General features: G+C 51.8%; 1 protein-coding gene across 1 annotated transcript; it reads right to left on the reverse strand.

Annotated features, from left to right (window-relative positions):
* Positions 1–1,024: 1,024 nt before the first annotated feature.
* On the reverse strand, positions 1,025–15,642 carry ELAC2 (elaC ribonuclease Z 2). Its single transcript, XM_074160046.1, has 24 exons — positions 15,383–15,642; positions 15,235–15,285; positions 15,068–15,138; positions 14,303–14,367; positions 13,593–13,650; positions 13,032–13,100; positions 12,350–12,505; positions 11,800–11,858; positions 11,025–11,083; positions 10,864–10,936; positions 9,730–9,842; positions 9,019–9,117; positions 8,671–8,809; positions 8,511–8,596; positions 7,364–7,473; positions 6,468–6,564; positions 5,419–5,557; positions 4,746–4,784; positions 4,470–4,579; positions 3,920–4,019; positions 3,720–3,840; positions 3,445–3,523; positions 2,534–2,678; positions 1,025–1,880 (listed from the first exon to the last, which is right to left on the reverse strand). Exons 1-24 carry the CDS (start codon positions 15,640–15,642, stop codon positions 1,638–1,640), a joined length of 2,541 nt encoding a protein of 846 aa, XP_074016147.1. The 3' UTR covers positions 1,025–1,637.
* Between the last annotated feature and the right edge of the window lie 483 nt (positions 15,643–16,125).

A 16,125-nucleotide genomic window follows, 5' to 3' on the forward strand; every position in this document is an offset into this window, starting at 1 on the left:
CCCGCCGGTGTTTGCGGGGAGGAGCCGCCGTTGCCCGGGGGACCCCGAGGAGCCGAGGGCGGGACCCAGCGCCGGCCTCAGCCCGGGCTCCTTCCCCGGGAGCCTGGGCCTGGGTCAACATCCCCGCCCTCACCACACTCGCATCGGCCACCCGGCGCCGGAGGCGTGTGCCATGGTCTCTTAACGCTAGCGCATTTGCACTTTATTAATATCTGGGCATTCATAAAAAAAAAAAAAAAGTAAATCCCAGTTTCATTGTTTTCTAAATAAAAGACCCTTCTTCAGTTCTATGAACAGAAGCAGAGGGCGCTGTGCAGGTCGGGGCTGCTTCTCCTCCCGCATCTCTACCCCTGCCCACCGAGACCTGTTCACACCTGCGCAACAACCAGCACTCGCCCAGCCCCTGCTGTTCCCAAAAGCCCAGCTGTATTGGTGACCCAGTGCCCCCTTCAGACCAGCGTAATACTAAAGCACAGCTAAATCGACAAAAGATGCTTTGCTGCCAGTTTGTGTCTTCATCTTCCATCACTTTAAAAATGAAATTTTAAACCTTTAATACGTATGGGTATCATTTAGGAGCCCAGTGCCTTTGCCCTCCGAAAAGGAGCTCCTGGATACCAACAGGCTCAGTTGCCGTAGGGGTAAGGGAAGAAGCAGAGCTGACCCCCAGAAAGCCTTGAAAACACTCGTCTTCACCACAGCCAGCTTTGCCAGCTCTCCCCTCCCCTGCATCCAGGACTGGGATCTGCTCGAGGAAACTCTCAGCTGTCTCTTCCGGAGCCATTCAAAAGCCACCCCAGCTTGTTACCAACTTGAAGGGAGAGAAGTGAAACTCCTGGGTGCAGGGTGGCAGAGGCAGGTATGATTTTGCTGGCAGCAAACGCAAGCAGAACAGAGCAAGATCTTGGTCTTTACACCAGTGCTGTAACGCAGAAACAGCCAACCGAGGTCATTCTCTGGAGCGATTCGGGTGTCTCTGCTCCCTCACCGAGTCCTCATTAGCCATCTAGACAAAACACAGCCTCCTGGAAGATGTTGAGTGGTTTATTCAGATTCTGAAGTTTTTGGAAAACTGATCTTATGAAAAAAAATAATCAGCTGAGAAAACAAAATAAAATGGGAACACAGCAGCATTCGCTTCCCTAAGTTAACCTAATAATTGTGTCCCATTTTATTGTGAAGTTTCCTCCCATGAGCTGGGTTCTGATACCTGGGTACATTCCTCGTGACCCAGAGACCTGCCCACCTTATTCTGGTGAATCCACGGCCCCTCAAATCCGATCTCTTGCAAAGGTCACCGCTGCTGCTATTGCACTATCAATAGCTTCTACCATAAAACCAAAAACTAAAATAGTTGGGAGAGAACTTTTGGCTAAAAGAAAAATGACACAGGGACTGGCGAGACCCAGGAGCAGGAAGGGTACGGGCAGATACTGTCGCCCCAAGCCTGACGCTGCTGACAGCACGTGTGGGAGCTTCAGCCCACGGAGCCCCACCGATGGCCAAGCAGCCCCAGACGCTGAGGCCACCCCCTTCTTCCACGGTGCCCACGGGCAGCCCCCAGCACTGTGCGCTCCCAGGGCCTGCCCAGAGCAAGGCACCTCTTGCAGAGCAGAGCTTTCTCAGCCTTGCTTCTTTCAGTTCACTGTTTTAAGCTTCTTGTTTGATAGTTCCTGATGGTTCTTGGTTTGTTTCCGTTTCTGGCACGACGCTTCCTTGTTCTCCCCACCAGCCAGTTTGTCCAAGACTACAGAAGTCTCCTTCAGTAGGCGCATCTCCCTTTTTTCCTTCCGCTCCTCCATTTCTACAATGTCATCCGCAAACAAAGCCTTCAGAGGCGGGATCAGCTTCGGGATAGTCGGGAAGTCACCAAAACGGACCTGAAACACATCAGACACAGGAGCACCTGCGTGAGAATTGCTCTTTGTTTTCCTTCTTCCCCCTCTGTCCCTGTTCAGGTGGCAGGACCTGCCTCATCCTCTGTGCAGCACCCAGCGCAGCACAGCCCTGCCCGACGAGCCACAGCTGCCAGGTCTTCATTTCCAGCCCTACACAGAACCCATATGCCAAGTTATTTATATTTTCTTTACATTTACAAGAAATGATGTGGACACTGCACAAGCTCCGATTGATTAGTGAGCTGCTATCACTACCTTCAATCCGATGGCAGCAGCTTTTGGCTCCTGTCTTTTGCATGTCACCAATTAAGACGGGAATGGGAATTGAAGCAAAACTAGGTTTTCAGCTGGGAGTAGCGTGCACAGAATTGAGGTGACATGAGGCAAGTACCCAGTGTGCTAAAAGTGGACTTCTGTTCCTGAGGGCCATTGGCCCCTGTCTCACTCTGTGCCACCCATTCACCACGTTGGTGGTGTCTGCTGCCAGCAGCAAAAGGAGCTGTTTCAGAGGAGGCTGCTCGTCAGGAGATAGTGTATCAGTACAGCATTACAAATGGAGAATTTAATTCATGAGCAGCCATCCCAAAGTAACAGTGAAACCTATCCCACGGTCTGGATCAAAGCTCCCAACTCACCCTCATATGATCAAACGCAATCCCAACCTTCTCGCTGAAGTCTTCACTGAACAGCGGGATCTTGGCGTATCTCTGACTGAAGTGATTGAGCATGATGAACTCCGCGTTCATCTTCATCCCAGTCTGAATAGCCTGGGAGGTTGTGCTGCAAAAGGAACAGGAACATGGCCCTGGTCACAGACCGGCTGGCTAGCGCTGGCCAGGGCAGGCTGCTCTGCATCTGAGCTCACATCACACCAACAGCCAGCACTCTGTACTGCCCGACTCCGGCTGGGGACAAGGTATCCCTGCTCCTCGCAGGCTGGCCCTGGCACCCCTTCCTCTGGCACCCAAGTCTCTTGACTTCCCAACGACTCTGAGGGCAGGAAAGCAGCTGTAATTACTTGGAGCTCTACAGTTAGGAGCTCCACAAACTGGGGACAGGGGCTTATTCAAATACTTGTCCCAGGGGTGCCAGCAAATCCGGCTCTTGCACTGTAACTCACATGTAATTCCAAGAAGCTGCTCTCAGGTCCCCTTAGTTTTGCTGGGGGCAGCACTCAGTGCCGCTGGCTGCAGCGCTCAGTTTGAACTGGCAGTGAGCTGGGGGGCAGGTACAATTGCTCTCCTACCTCCTGAGCTCAGTCCTGAAGTGCAATCAAGCAGAGGACCTTTCCTCTGGGCTGGTCTATTTGTAGAGTTCCTACTGTCTGTTTAAAAAGCTTTCCCCATCCTTCTTTGGGGACGTTCAGGGGAGCTGCGAGAGTTACAGGGCTGGTGCAATGAGCAACACACCATTTTTAGTGCTGAAGAGCTCTGCGCACACCAGAACCATCTACAGGACTTGGGTCCTTCACCACCAGCTCCAAGGCCAAAGCCTAGCTCTGCATCTTCACCTTCGTAACAGCAACACACAGCAGCACAACCCCCACCTGTGCGTCTTCTCTATTGCTTCTTTTTCCATACCGTCTTCCAGCGTTGCTTCATGGATCAGCAGGGTAGCGTTCTTCCCTGGGTAAATAATTATATATTCAGCCTTTGGCTGAATATAGACTAGTCCAACCGCCTGCACGAACTCTCACTTCCCCCCTCAGTCCCTCACTGTGTCCCAGACATAGCACAAGGGTTTGGGGGGGCTGCTTCAGATATTAACAGTTCAAGACCTTTCTCCAAGAAATTCTTCAAGCAAAGGGTTTTTGTCACCTACCCATTTGTACCAAGGCCATGCAGGGCATTGTGTCACCAGAATAGACTACTTTCCAGCCAGATTTATGGACCATTGAGCACGCAAAAGCGTTTTTACAGTGCTGGACTTCACAAGTCTGAAACTGAACAAGGATGTAAGTGTTAGACCTCAGGTCCCTCTCGCCCCCCACAGCAACTGGCCCTGCCAGCTCCTAAGCTTACCTCAGCCAAGTCATAGCTCTCTAACAAGGAGCTGACAAACCATTTAGCTTTAGGTCTGATGTTCTCACAGCCTTTCACGAGAGACTGGGAAGGAATCATTCTGTGAGAGAGGGGAGAAGAGAGAACTAAGGGCAGGTACAAGATAAAACCTGATCTTATCCTTCAAGCAGCCAATTTCTCCTTCTCAGTTCAGAGCCTCGCAAACAAGACATTTTTGTGCCCCCATCTGTTTTCCCCCTGCTTTCACCATCCAGTGTCCCAGTAATTCATCCAACAACTTCTTCCCCGCTGTCAAATACTCTCTCTTCCAAGAGACTTGCCCAACTGCCCTTTCCCAAAGAAAAGGAAAGCCTGCATGTAAGCCTCTAAGTAGCACAACCAGGTAACAAACCTTATCTCCCCCTTTGCAAACTGCACGTCCTAATTCTACACGCAGTGGAAGGAGACAGAGTTGCCTTCAACGAAGGGGTGTGAGGAATGGACGACGGTAGTTTGCCTCAAATAAGGACCCAGCAAGGACATTTCTCCACATACCACAGCGAACACTCACTTGATGTCTCCGAGAATCTCTTCACAGTGGTTGTGGTACTCGTGTAGCCAAGGCATGATCTGTTCAGGCGCTACCAGAAACAGAGGGCTGAAAGCCTGACCAAGGGCTGCCTGGAAAAGCAAAGGTGAGGGGAAAAACCCCCTCAGTTGGTACCAGGTACACACCGAATCAGAGAGAAGAAACACTCAGGGAAATAATAGTGCTTTTCTACTACTCAGAAGTTCCCCTCCCCTCACTCCAAGACAAGCTCAGGAGCAGTGAAACAGCACCACTTACAAAAGCTCTCCGCCTCTCCATCAGGATGTTCACCAAGCCCTGCAAAGGGAATAAACAGGACAGCACAGTCAAACATCCGGGGTGCCAAGTGGCAACAGCGCTACCGCAGCTCAGCAAGCTGTTTTTGGAAAACCTATAGTCAGAGATACACAATTACTGCTTTTCCAGTAACTCCGACTGGCTGAGCTGCTGTAACACCCTCACTGCTTATGCCCCCAAGCTGGTGGCCAGCAGCCCACAACACAAGGCCCTCAGCCCTTCCCAGTGCTGCTGTGTCTGCTCCCAAGAGAAGGGCAGGGAGCAGAGAGTCTCTGCCGAACATCTCAGACCTGGTGCAGCTTCTGGACACAAGACAGCAGACAGCAACCAGCCTGCCCCGATCAGGCCCAGACCAACTGGTCCTTCTGTTACTATTTATTGCAAAGCACTGAAGGAAGCTGGGTTGGACACTGCAAAAAGTTACAACTCTGGATGATCGCAGCAAGTCTGCAAGACCCCTAACAGGAAGGGAGAGGGGATTAGAAACAGACAGATTCAGTGGTGGCCGGGGAACGCAAAGGGGAAGCGCAGCCCAAACAGCAGGGCAGCCCAGTCATCAGCTGCAGCTACACCCGAACCCCAAAGAGCAGAGCACACCTGCACAGAACCCCTTCTTCCAACACACTCAACCTACCGAGTGATGATCTGTGTGCATGTGAGACACAAACACAGCTACTATGTTACACAGCACTTGGTCAACTTGCTCTCCATAGTGGCGACAGAGCTGTCCAAATGTTCCTTCTCCACAGTCCAGGAGCAGGGATCGGGTAGAGCTGGCAAGACGAGTGACAAAGACATTTAGCGGCCACTGTACAAGCTCTGACCAGGGCCCGTTTAGGGAAGAGGATCTTCTGGGTTGAAAGGCAGAGAGCTCTCAGTGCTCTACACCTCTGAATGCTACTCCAGTCCTACTAGCCAAAGCTTTAGGGAGACTGTTCTGTCTGCATAGCTCATTCTGGTCTCGTGTTGATGCTGAACACACCCTTGGGGCAGACGGTAAAATGAATGAAGACATTAAATGGACATGGACCTCTTGGAGCAGGGCCAGAGGAGGCCAGAGAGATGCTGGGAGGGCTGGAGCCCCTCTGCTGTGAGGACAGGATGAGAGAGTTGGGGGGGTTCAGCCTGGAGAAGAGAAGGCTCCACGGAGACCTTAGAGCCCCTTCCAGTCCCTAAAGGGGCTCCAGGAAAGATGGGGAGGGACTCTGGATGAGGGAGGGGAGCCATAGGATGAGGGGGAACGGTTTGACACTGAAAGAAGAGAGACTGAGCTGAGATCTGGGGAAGAACTTCTTTGCTGTGAGGGTGGTGAGAGCCTGGCCCAGGTTGCCCAGAGAAGCTGTGGCTGCCCCATCCCTGGAGGGGTTCAAGGCCAGGTTGGAGGGGGCTTTGAGCAACCTGGTCTGGTGGGAGGTGTCCCTGCCCAGGGCAGGGGGTGGCACTGGATGGTCTTTAAGGTCCCTTCCAACCCAAACCATTCTATGATTCTAAATGTTTGGCTTTAGAGGTGGTGCTCAAATCTTCCCCATCCAAAGAGAGAGGTGCCCGAAACTGAAATCCTACAGACTCCACAACAGGGACACTCTCCTCGTATCACCAACACACTGGGCAAAAGAGGCCCTGGGAAACCACCTGCCAAGACACTGAGCCTCTTCAAGCAGAATGCGTGACATCAAGATTTACCTGGTATTTATCAGTGTGGAACTGACGTTTCGAATTTTCATTGGAATTGCAGATCCCGTTCCCAAGAACACAATTTCAGGATAAGCATCCACATTTCCTGGAGAAAACAGACAACAAGGATTTGCAGGTAAATTTTATCTACACACTGCCCAGTCAGACACCACCTAGTTGAAGAGCCCAGTAACTCCAGTGCCTACATGTCCAGCATGTTCAGTTTTGCCTCCCTGAGCCTCTGGCTTTCCTGCAGCAGCAAGGCTTACACGGGAAGACAGAACGAGCCCCACCAAGAGAACATCATAACGCACAACTGCATGTCCAAAGGCAGACCAACATGGAGTCTGCTCATTGCTCATGACAGAGCTGGCAATGAGAGGGACCTGACCACTGTTCAAGAGGGACCTGACTCCTGTTCTGCAGTCCCCTGACTCTCCCTGGAATCAGGATGCAGACAGTGAGCGAGCGGTGCCGTGTTGTACCATGAAAACCCCACTGCCACCAGGACAACTGAAACTCAGAGGAGAGAGCCCTGCAGGGAGCTGGTTCTAGAACAGGCTTCTCCCAGACACAGGGACAGCACATTCACCATGAGCAGAGCTCTGGTCCATTGAGAGAAATGATACACGGGTGCTTTGTCTCTAATTGTCCCCAACAGCACCCCATCCCCACACCCAGCAGCTCTAGAAAACCAGAAGCACAAAACTGCGTAAATCCAACTGAAACAAGCCAACTCAGTTTGCGCTAAGCCTGTCCCCTGCACTGCTCCAGGAAGACTAAAAGCAACTCTCAGGCAGCAGGAAATCTGCGTGTTCGCAACTTTGTCTGGGCTCTAAAGCAGAGGGTCACCAAGAGCTCCTGCTTCCCATCACACTGATCCAAGAGAAGTCACTGGTCCTTACCTGGCACAGCAGACAGGCTCTCTTTGCACTCCTTCACACGAGTCTGGAAGTCAGGGAGATCCAAGGCTTCACTTACAAACGCATCGTGATCACAGACAGTCACAGCATCTCTGAAAGAACAAGCCATGTATCAGAATAGGGCAGGTTAGGAACTGGAAAGATACCACTTTCAGAGCAAAGTGCCAAATAACTGTGCCAAAAGAGCCTTACAACAGAGTCAAACACTCACTCCAAGTTCCATTTTGAGGTGTGAGGGAAGATACATCCACGAGTGTGGTGTGTGCCAAAAAGGCCTGGTTGGGCTGAGCCACACCACAGAAATAACCATTCCACCAAACTGGAGAAGCTCCTGAAGAAGCACTACACAGCCCTGCGCTGTGCGGCTCCAGAGAGCTGCCAGGCACTAGAGGGCACTGTAAGGCAGCACGGAGACTTCTGGAAGAAGCACAACCACCCAAAAAGGTGCCAGGCACCACTCAAAAGCATACAAGACCAGGACACACGTCCCTTATGGGAGCACAAGCAGTACTTCAGACACCTTAAGAAGAGAAACTTAAGCCCTTCTTGGCATCCGGATCCTCCTACTCTGCCCAACAGAGCCAGAAATTTGACCCATGGCAGCTGATATCCCCTTGCACCACGTGGTGCCCTGCCCTTAAGATCATCATTAAGCAGCTTCACCTATTTGCCACAAAGCAAATGGAGAAATCTGCAACTGTTAAACCACCTGGGGCTTTCAGCTCTGATACCATTTAAAGACCCAGAAAGGCTGATACGACTTTCACCACGCTCCCCAAAAAGTCTTTCCGTGCCACCATCTGCTCTGCCACAGCCACGGCTGGGTACACAACATGTGAGGTCAAAGCAAAGGACAGAGCAGCACGTGAGGCTACAAGAGCGAGAGACAGAAACAACACTCCAAACCACTGGCCAGGTGGTGTTTTCAGACTCATCCATGTCCCCGTCCCTGAAAAAGTCTCAGGCAAGGTGTAGGACACAGTCGATGGCTTAGCAGCTACCCCAGCATGGCCTCCAGTAAGAATCTGCAGAAGCCGCCTACACCCTGTCCTCCCCCAGCACAGACTCACACTGAAAAACTGTTTCAAGCCAACACCCAAAAACCAGGAAGCCCAAGACTCCTGCTGACCTCTGCCACTCCTGCTGGGGTCTGAAGTGGTATTTCAAGAGGCATTCTCCTCGCACAACGGGCACGCTGCACACAGCCTCCTCTTCCTGCAGAGGAGAGTGACATCGAACACATTCTTTGCTCAGGTGTTGAGTTAGGCAGGGAAGAGGACCTTGCCTACCTTGCTCTGGTAGGTGGTGAGCAGAGGGAAGATCTCAGGGTGGATAAGGTTCAGTTGGGTTTGGATCTTGTAGCTGCGTGCGTTGTGCACAGCGGAGGAGTTCTCATTGAGCACCAAGTGCTGAGTTCCAGGACCGAACCTGTAAGAGGACAATAAAACACACAAGAGCTTCAGTCTCAGGTTAGAGCTGGGCAAATGTGCACGTCTGAGCCATAAGCTAAAACGTCATCTGAGCCAGCAGAGCCCTGCTGCCACCCAACAGCTATTTCTACTCCGGGAAAAACATCTGTACCATAAGAACACACTGCTGCCCAACAGTGACGTGAAACCAAATAGAAGACCACATACCTTTCCATCCATTGCTGGTAGCGGATGTCTCGGAGCACTGACTCTGGGGTCATATGAATAACCAAGGCCACCTGGTTCTCAGGAAGCCCTTCCTGGTACCTGGGGCACATTCAAATGCAGAAAGAACACCTCAGCTTCAGTCCTCCATCCCTCAGCATCCCCTCCCACTCCCATCTTGGTACTACCAGAGATGCCTCATCTCATAGCGGGCAGAAGACAGATTTTAAGAGCACAGCTCAGGAGCTCCAGGCTCCACAGGGTACAAGGCTCAAGCCCACCATTTGCTGAAGTCTCCACCCTCCCACCCAGAGGAGTTCCTCTCCTCCAAGGCAAAGCCTTCCAGAAGCTCAACATGCTCCTGCACAAGCCCTGCAGAGACATTACATGCAGTCCAGACTTCCACTATGCATGGCAGCGGCAGTCTCTCCATTGCTCCCCAGCATGACACCTGCACACATTCCCTTCTCTGGAGCCCCCTGAGGGCAGACAGGCCTGGTCACAGCTACAGCCCTGGGTCCTGCACAGGTCTGCCTTTCTGAGAAGGCTCAAAATGCACCACCAGTCCTTTCTCGCATCTCTGGCTCCTTAACAGTGCCAAAGGGCTGAGACAGCCACAGGAACAGACACATCCTGAATAGAAGAACTTCTCTTTGGCAAAGCTCAGCAAAGATGTCTTTCCCCCAAACACGCCAGGTCATGCAGCCCTGCTACCTTCGGAAAGTCTCATTTTCACAGACGGCATCCACAAAGCCCTCGTGAGGACACTCCAGCACAATGAACACCGGGCCAGGATCAGCAGGGGTGCACAGTTCTTCGGGAAAGAGCTGCAGGCAGGTACACAACGGTCACACCACAATAAAGCCCCCCCCACAGCCCTTCTTGCACCACTGTGTCTGACGCTGGGCAGCTGCTCTGCCCGCCAGCCCCAGCGGGCAGCTCCACACACGCTCTCTCGATGCTCAGCAAACCTGTTCGCGTTCCCTTTCTGCTCTCATTACACCAGTTCACATTTTGCTGTGTGACAACAAATCCCAATCCCGCGCTCAGAGCAAAACACAACCCAATGCAAGGAAGGGAATTTTAGTAGCTTCTAGGTTCCCACAGCAGATTCAGACAGTAGTAAAAGCTTACGTAAAGGAAAAAAAAAGACTTTGTGAAATTCTTGCAACGCAAGGATGTGTCAATCACAGCCCCCAGGTTAGGATCTTCACTTACAGATCACCTGGGACACAGCCAGAGTTGGCTCTGCCTCTTGCTTCAGACCAGTCTTTGAGAGATTGAGACCCTGCACACAGGAACCATTGAACTTCTTTTGGTCTAAGAGGTGCAGAGGGAGTATGGAGGGAGCAACAGCTACGCAGGTATTCGCGCCCCAGATTTAAAACATACAGGGATTATCTCCACTAGTTCACTCCTAGACCTGAATCAGCTTTGGGAAGGGAGGGATGAAGAAGCTCTGACAAATAGGAGACATACAGCCATACTCACAAATTCATTACAAAGCATATTTCCCTAATCATGTCCCAAGAGCAACAGCCCCAGACACGCTCCCCACATTCAGCAACAACTTGGGGCTGGAACAGAGACCAGTCACTAACCCAAAGTAGCCACTCAAAGCTCAAAACCAGTAAAACCCACACCAGCCTCTTAGCAGGGATGAGAGGGAACAGGCAGACAACCATCACTCATCCCTGCCTCAAGAACGAGTGTTAAGAAAACTGCAACACAACCGTCCCAACACCTATCGACAGGCAAAAAATTCTGCGTAAAAAGATTGTCATCCTGTGAGCCCAGTGAAGGAGGGAGGATGGCAAAGCCACAGCAGACAACATAGATACACCTTACCTCTCTGCCTTCAAAAGTGATGCTCTCCCCATTTTTGAGAGCTGTAATTATGGGAAGAATGGCTGGAGTCCCCCTGAAAACAAGGCCATAGAAATATTTAGCTTGCCAGCATCAACGTGCCTGGTGCTGCCCCATCCTCCAGGCTGGGATCTTGTACTCACACTGGCAGGCCCATCTCCTGTGCTTTAGCTGCTAGGAATTTTCCCTTCTTTGGGTGAATCTGAAAAGAGTTAAACAGAATTATCAGCCAAATAATAAAGGCCAGGAAACAAGATCCGCATACTTCCAGTTTAAGTGTTTCCCCACAAGCCAAGAGATTTTTTTCTTTTCAGTACCACAGCCACTAGTTGAATTTACCCCCAAAAAGCTTTTATTAGACGTTCTGGTTTCCAAGATCACACTGCTGCTTCTTGCTCCCATCTGCAGCCAAGTGAGCGGGACAGACTTCTCTACTATAAGCATTAAGCAAGAATGGAACCCATATACTCTTAGTTGGCTGCTCTATAGAGAACACTTCTATAAAAATGTCTAGTTTTTACACATTCCTACTCATGTTACAGTTACTCTGACCGAGAGTCAGAGTAGAATCAGAGTTTGGAGAGTAGAATCACAAAAGAACATCAAAGTGCTGCTTGAAAACGCTATCTCAAGTTAAACCTATTTAGCGAGATGAAATGTCCTAATGACATCAGGGAGCATTTCTCTACAGAGGGGGTGGCCAAACCCTGGAACAGGCTTCCTGGAGAGGCAGTTGATGCCCAGAGTCTGTCAGCATTTAAGAGGTGTTTGGAAAATGCCCTTAATAATATGCTTTAACTTTTGATCAGCCCCGAAGTGGTCAGACAGTTGGGACCAGATGATCGTTGTAGGTCCCTTCCAACTGAAATATTCTATTCTATTCTATATCCATTTAGAGATCTTTGTGTCCAAGCTTACCTTACAAAGGAAAGCCATCACCAGATCAGGATGCTTGCTGGTACACTTCTGTTCATCACCTGTAAAGGAAAGCAAAACTACTCAGAATCATCACCATCATTTTTCTTAAAGCCAAAATATATCGATGTTTGCTAAAGCAGTAACAGGAACAACAGCACCCAACCAACTCAGAGCCCAGCAGCCAGATGTTACAAGCACCTGAGGTCAGGGAGCCCACGTTTCAGCTGCAAGAAACCAAAATAAAGCCCAAGACTGAAAAAATACAATCAACCCCAACGTTCACTCGTAATTAAACTACAAACGCTGGAGCACCCACTCCAGGCAGAGGCAAACTGCTATGGGGACTACTCGCACTCCAAGTAGGAATCACATCCAATTTCTAAGTCTTTTTTGTTCTGTGTCAACTTTTAAAGTACCATAATTCATCCTGCTTCAGCTGAGCTTCTCTAGAGACCTCGCATCCAGAGAGCAAACAGCTTGGAAGACAAATGCATGCCCTTGATTTGGCTTTATTTCATTAAAGTTAAAAAGATCATTCCATTTTTATCACCTGTTTTCTTTGGGCTTTTTTTTTCCTTGCCCTCCTCCAAGCTTTGCTGGGCAGCTCTTGGGGATCCAGGCTCTGTGTCCCCCTTGGGGCTATTTCCACCTTGGGTTGATGCTCCAGGACTCTGAGGCAGTGGACTTTCAGCAGCTAGTGGTTTTCCTGTCCCAAATCCAATAAAACCAGAGAAAGACCACTCAGTCAAAAAGGACAGGTAAGAAAAGCACGAGCAGCATCCCCTGTTCCATGACAGTCATGTTTAAACCGCACCAGAACAGAGAGCTCTTCCCCCAAGTCTGACTTGCACTGCATCCTCCAGCCACTTATTTCATGGCCCATCTGTCAGCCAAGTCCTTCAGATTCTCTTAAAACTGCTGAAGTCTGTCAGTGCTATGTCTGCAATTTAAGCATGGCAGCTTCCAGCAGTAAGGAAACTCAGCTGGCTAAGCAAGCTGAATCCAGTGCCGTTTCACATGTCGCTCTATACACCCACACCTGAAGGAAGAAACCAGGGCCCTGACTCAGCACGTCTTGTTTCTTTGAAAGAGAGCTTTCTCCTGAAGAAAATATGCAAATTCATAAACCTCTCCTTACTCAGGCTTGCAAACAGAAGCCACTCCTTTAACCACCTTAAGCACGATTACTGAACAAGTGCTTCTCCTCTCTGACTACAGCGTCACGCGCTCACCTGTAAGAGGTATTTGGTGGACTGTCATCGTCTCGTCCTTATACTCGGGCTCTGTGTGCAACTGCACAGCTGAAAAGAGACCAAAAACAGGCATCAACAAGTTCAACAATGAGAAGAGATTCATACTCAACAAAAATTTAAATCCAAAAAATATCTGCTGAATGTCCCCCTTCCTTTTCTCTGCCCGACTGCAAAGATCAGTGAATAATCAGAGCTCTAAAAGCCCGCTGTTCACAAAGTTAGTCCACGACACCACAGTAAGTGAGTTCACTGGTAGTCTCTGGAAGCAAGCTGCCCTCACAGGGCTTCAAAACAGAGAGAAGTCTACTGGTCAGACAAACTGGCAGCGGCCTACCAGAAACAGAGCTAGGAACACGGTTTTTCTTCCTGTGATGGCTTTGAACAGCGTATTAGATCAAAGCAAATGTTTAAAACTTTCTTTGCGTGGCTCTAAACCAGATGCATTTATCCTGAAGTCGTTACTATTCAATGCAACTTTTGTCCACAGCTGAAACAAAAAGTTACAGGTTTGTATTAGCTACACATCACTAACCTACATACCTAAATCCATCCTTTTTAGGGGTCCAGGAAAGAGACGAATTGCTTTCAAGTAGTTTTGCTGGAAAAAAGGACAGTGTATCAGGTGGTCACATCCAAGCAGCGCAATCACAAGCATCACTTTCAGGAGCTGCAGCTACTTTCAGTGAAGTCAAAGGCTCCACGCCCGGTCAGACCCAAACTGGGCAGCAGCCAGCCAGGAAGCACTGGGCAGCTGTCCCACCTGCAGCGGGCATTACTCATTCAGAGAGAGAAAGGAAAATAAAGAACCACTCTCCCCATCCCGTCCATCAATACTGCAGATATTGCAAGGAAATAAAACAATGCTGAGGATTGGAAATTTTCAGCCTAGACGTGGCACTAGGCTGGGAAGCGTCACATTAAGCAGGAGATCAGAGACCAAGTTTCTATTAAAAGAAAATAGGGAGAGAGCAGACAGAGGAACAAAGGACACCCTTTTCCCAAAACATGATTTATGAGAATATAAGCTGACAAGACAGTTTTAAGAAGTCTGATGCTGTCGTATGTGTAACTGATGAGATTTGCTTTTAAAAGCTAGCACTTCTGACAGAACCTTCGGGCTGGCACAGACTCAGAGCAGCATTTTACACCTGAAGGATAGTTCACTCCTTTGACACCAGCTCCCCCAGTTCCAAGGTAAGCTTTAACATTTGAAGGGTTCGCTCTCCCTTCTGCGAGCTTGCCCTACTTACCAGCTTTGGTGGCCCTAGGAAAACACATCTTTGAAGCCCCATAGCTTTTAATGTGAGAATCATACCTAAAAGAAAGCAGAGAAACAGCTTTGTCGTGGCCCCGCTAACATCTGGTGGATCACGCAAGAAAGATCCCTCTCAGCACCCAGGACTGCCACGAAAGCCAGGACTGAACTCAGACTCAGTTTTGCTGCAGCTTTCTGGCAGTTTCAGCAAGTCACCTATTGCTACCAGTAAAGAAAACATCTCCAATTCGGACTCGGTAACCTGAACAAATTGTTCATCTCTTTTCTTGAAGATTTCCAGAATTTTAAGGGACAAGATCCTAAGTGATCTGTTCTAACCCCACCCTGCTTTGAGAATGGAGTGAGCCAAAAACAGTTGTAGGTCCCTTTGAACCCGAATTAGTCTGACTGGAGAACAGCTCCCTGCTGACAATACAGAACCGGTAATGCCTTCTACTCAAGAAGATTTGGGGAAGATGAAGCCATGCACGCTGGGGAGGCAGCGCCTCTTCCACCACGTGTCCGCGAGCACCGTCGCAGTGCCCACACTGCAGCTGGAACCACCGCAGAGCCCCACGCGTAACCCAGCCGCCCCGACAGCGTTTTTTCTCCTCCACAGCTACACAAAAGCACCACACACACCGCACCACCCGTCCGGCAGCTCGCAAACCAACGCCTGGGGCCTAGACAACTGCTGCCTATGGCCGGACCCGATGCCAGGCTGCCAGCGGGGCACCCAGCCAGCCCCTCCCCCACTCACCTGGCAGCCCCCCGACGTTGGCCCAGGCCACCCGGCTGAGGAAGATGCTGTCCAGGTGGGAGATCTTCAGCCTGAGGGGCGAGACAAGGGGCAGGCAGGGGTCAGCAGGGACCGATGCAGCCCCGGGGAGGAGAATCGGGGTGGCCCTCCCGGTCACCCCCACTTACTTGTGCTCCTGCATGGCCCGCTGCGTGCCCTCGCCGCAGTTGAAGAGATACCTGAGAGAAAGGGGGGGGCGGAGGGGTGTCAGGGCACGGGGCGCCCCGGTCCCGGCCCAGGCCCAGGCGGGGCGTCCCCGCGGCCTCTCACACTCACCGGTTAAACTCCGAGAAGACGTAGACGGCAGCGCCCGCGTCGCGGCCCCCGGCCGCCACCACCTGCACGTAGACGGTGTTGGGCCCCGCCAGGCCCGTGCCCGCGCTCCGCCGCCGCTCGCGGGCCCACACGTGCCGCGGCACGTCCTTGGGCCGCCGCGCCGGCCGCGCCGCAGAGGAGCCCTCGGCCATGGCCCACCCCGCCGCCCGCCGCCGCGCCAGGCCCAGCACCGGCCACAGCCCCCGCGCCACGGCCCACATCCGCGCCCCACCCCGCGCGGCGGCTTCAGCGGCCCTTCGCCATGTGATGCGGGAGAACCAATGAGAAGCCAGAAATCCCTTCACTAGCCCCGCCCCTAAGGCGCCGTTCTCCGGCCCGGCCCGGCCACCGTCCGCTTCCACGTGACTGGGCTTACCCAATCGGAACTGCGGTATTGCCCTTCCGATGGGGGTGGGGCTCAGCAGCGCCTCGCGGATGCCTAGCAACCATCGACCCTAGCAACCATCATCCCTAGCAACGCCCCCCCCGGCCCGGCCCGGGCCTTCGCCCTCCCGCCGTGCCGCTGCGGTCCCAGCGCCGTGGCGGACGACGGGCAGACGACGGGCAGCGCCGGGGCCCGGCCTCAAGCCGCTGCAGCTCCCACAGCGGCGACCTTCCGTGCCGGGGGCCCGCCAGGGCCTGCGGGGGCTGGGCCAGGTGGGCAGGCCGCGGGCGGTGGGGCCTGGTGGGGCGTGGTGGCTTCG

Source organism: Numenius arquata, chromosome 17 (assembly GCF_964106895.1).
Source record: "Numenius arquata chromosome 17, bNumArq3.hap1.1, whole genome shotgun sequence".
In the NCBI taxonomy this organism is placed as follows: Eukaryota; Metazoa; Chordata; class Aves; order Charadriiformes; family Scolopacidae; genus Numenius; species Numenius arquata.

What these genes read in the sequence shown, in the direction of transcription:
- ELAC2 (XM_074160046.1), bottom strand. Translation starts at nt 15,642, where the DNA reads ATGTGGGCCGTGGCGCGGGGGCTGTGGCCGGTGCTGGGCCTGGCGCGG. An exon ending in TCCTAGGGCCACCAAAGCTG is followed by an intron (nt 13,651 to 14,302) that starts GTAAGTAGGGCA and finishes CCTTTTTTCCAG; the next exon opens with CAAAACTACTTGAAAGCAAT. An exon ending in AGAGCTATGACTTGGCTGAG is followed by an intron (nt 3,841 to 3,919) that starts GTAAGCTTAGGA and finishes ATCCTTGTTCAG; the next exon opens with TTTCAGACTTGTGAAGTCCA.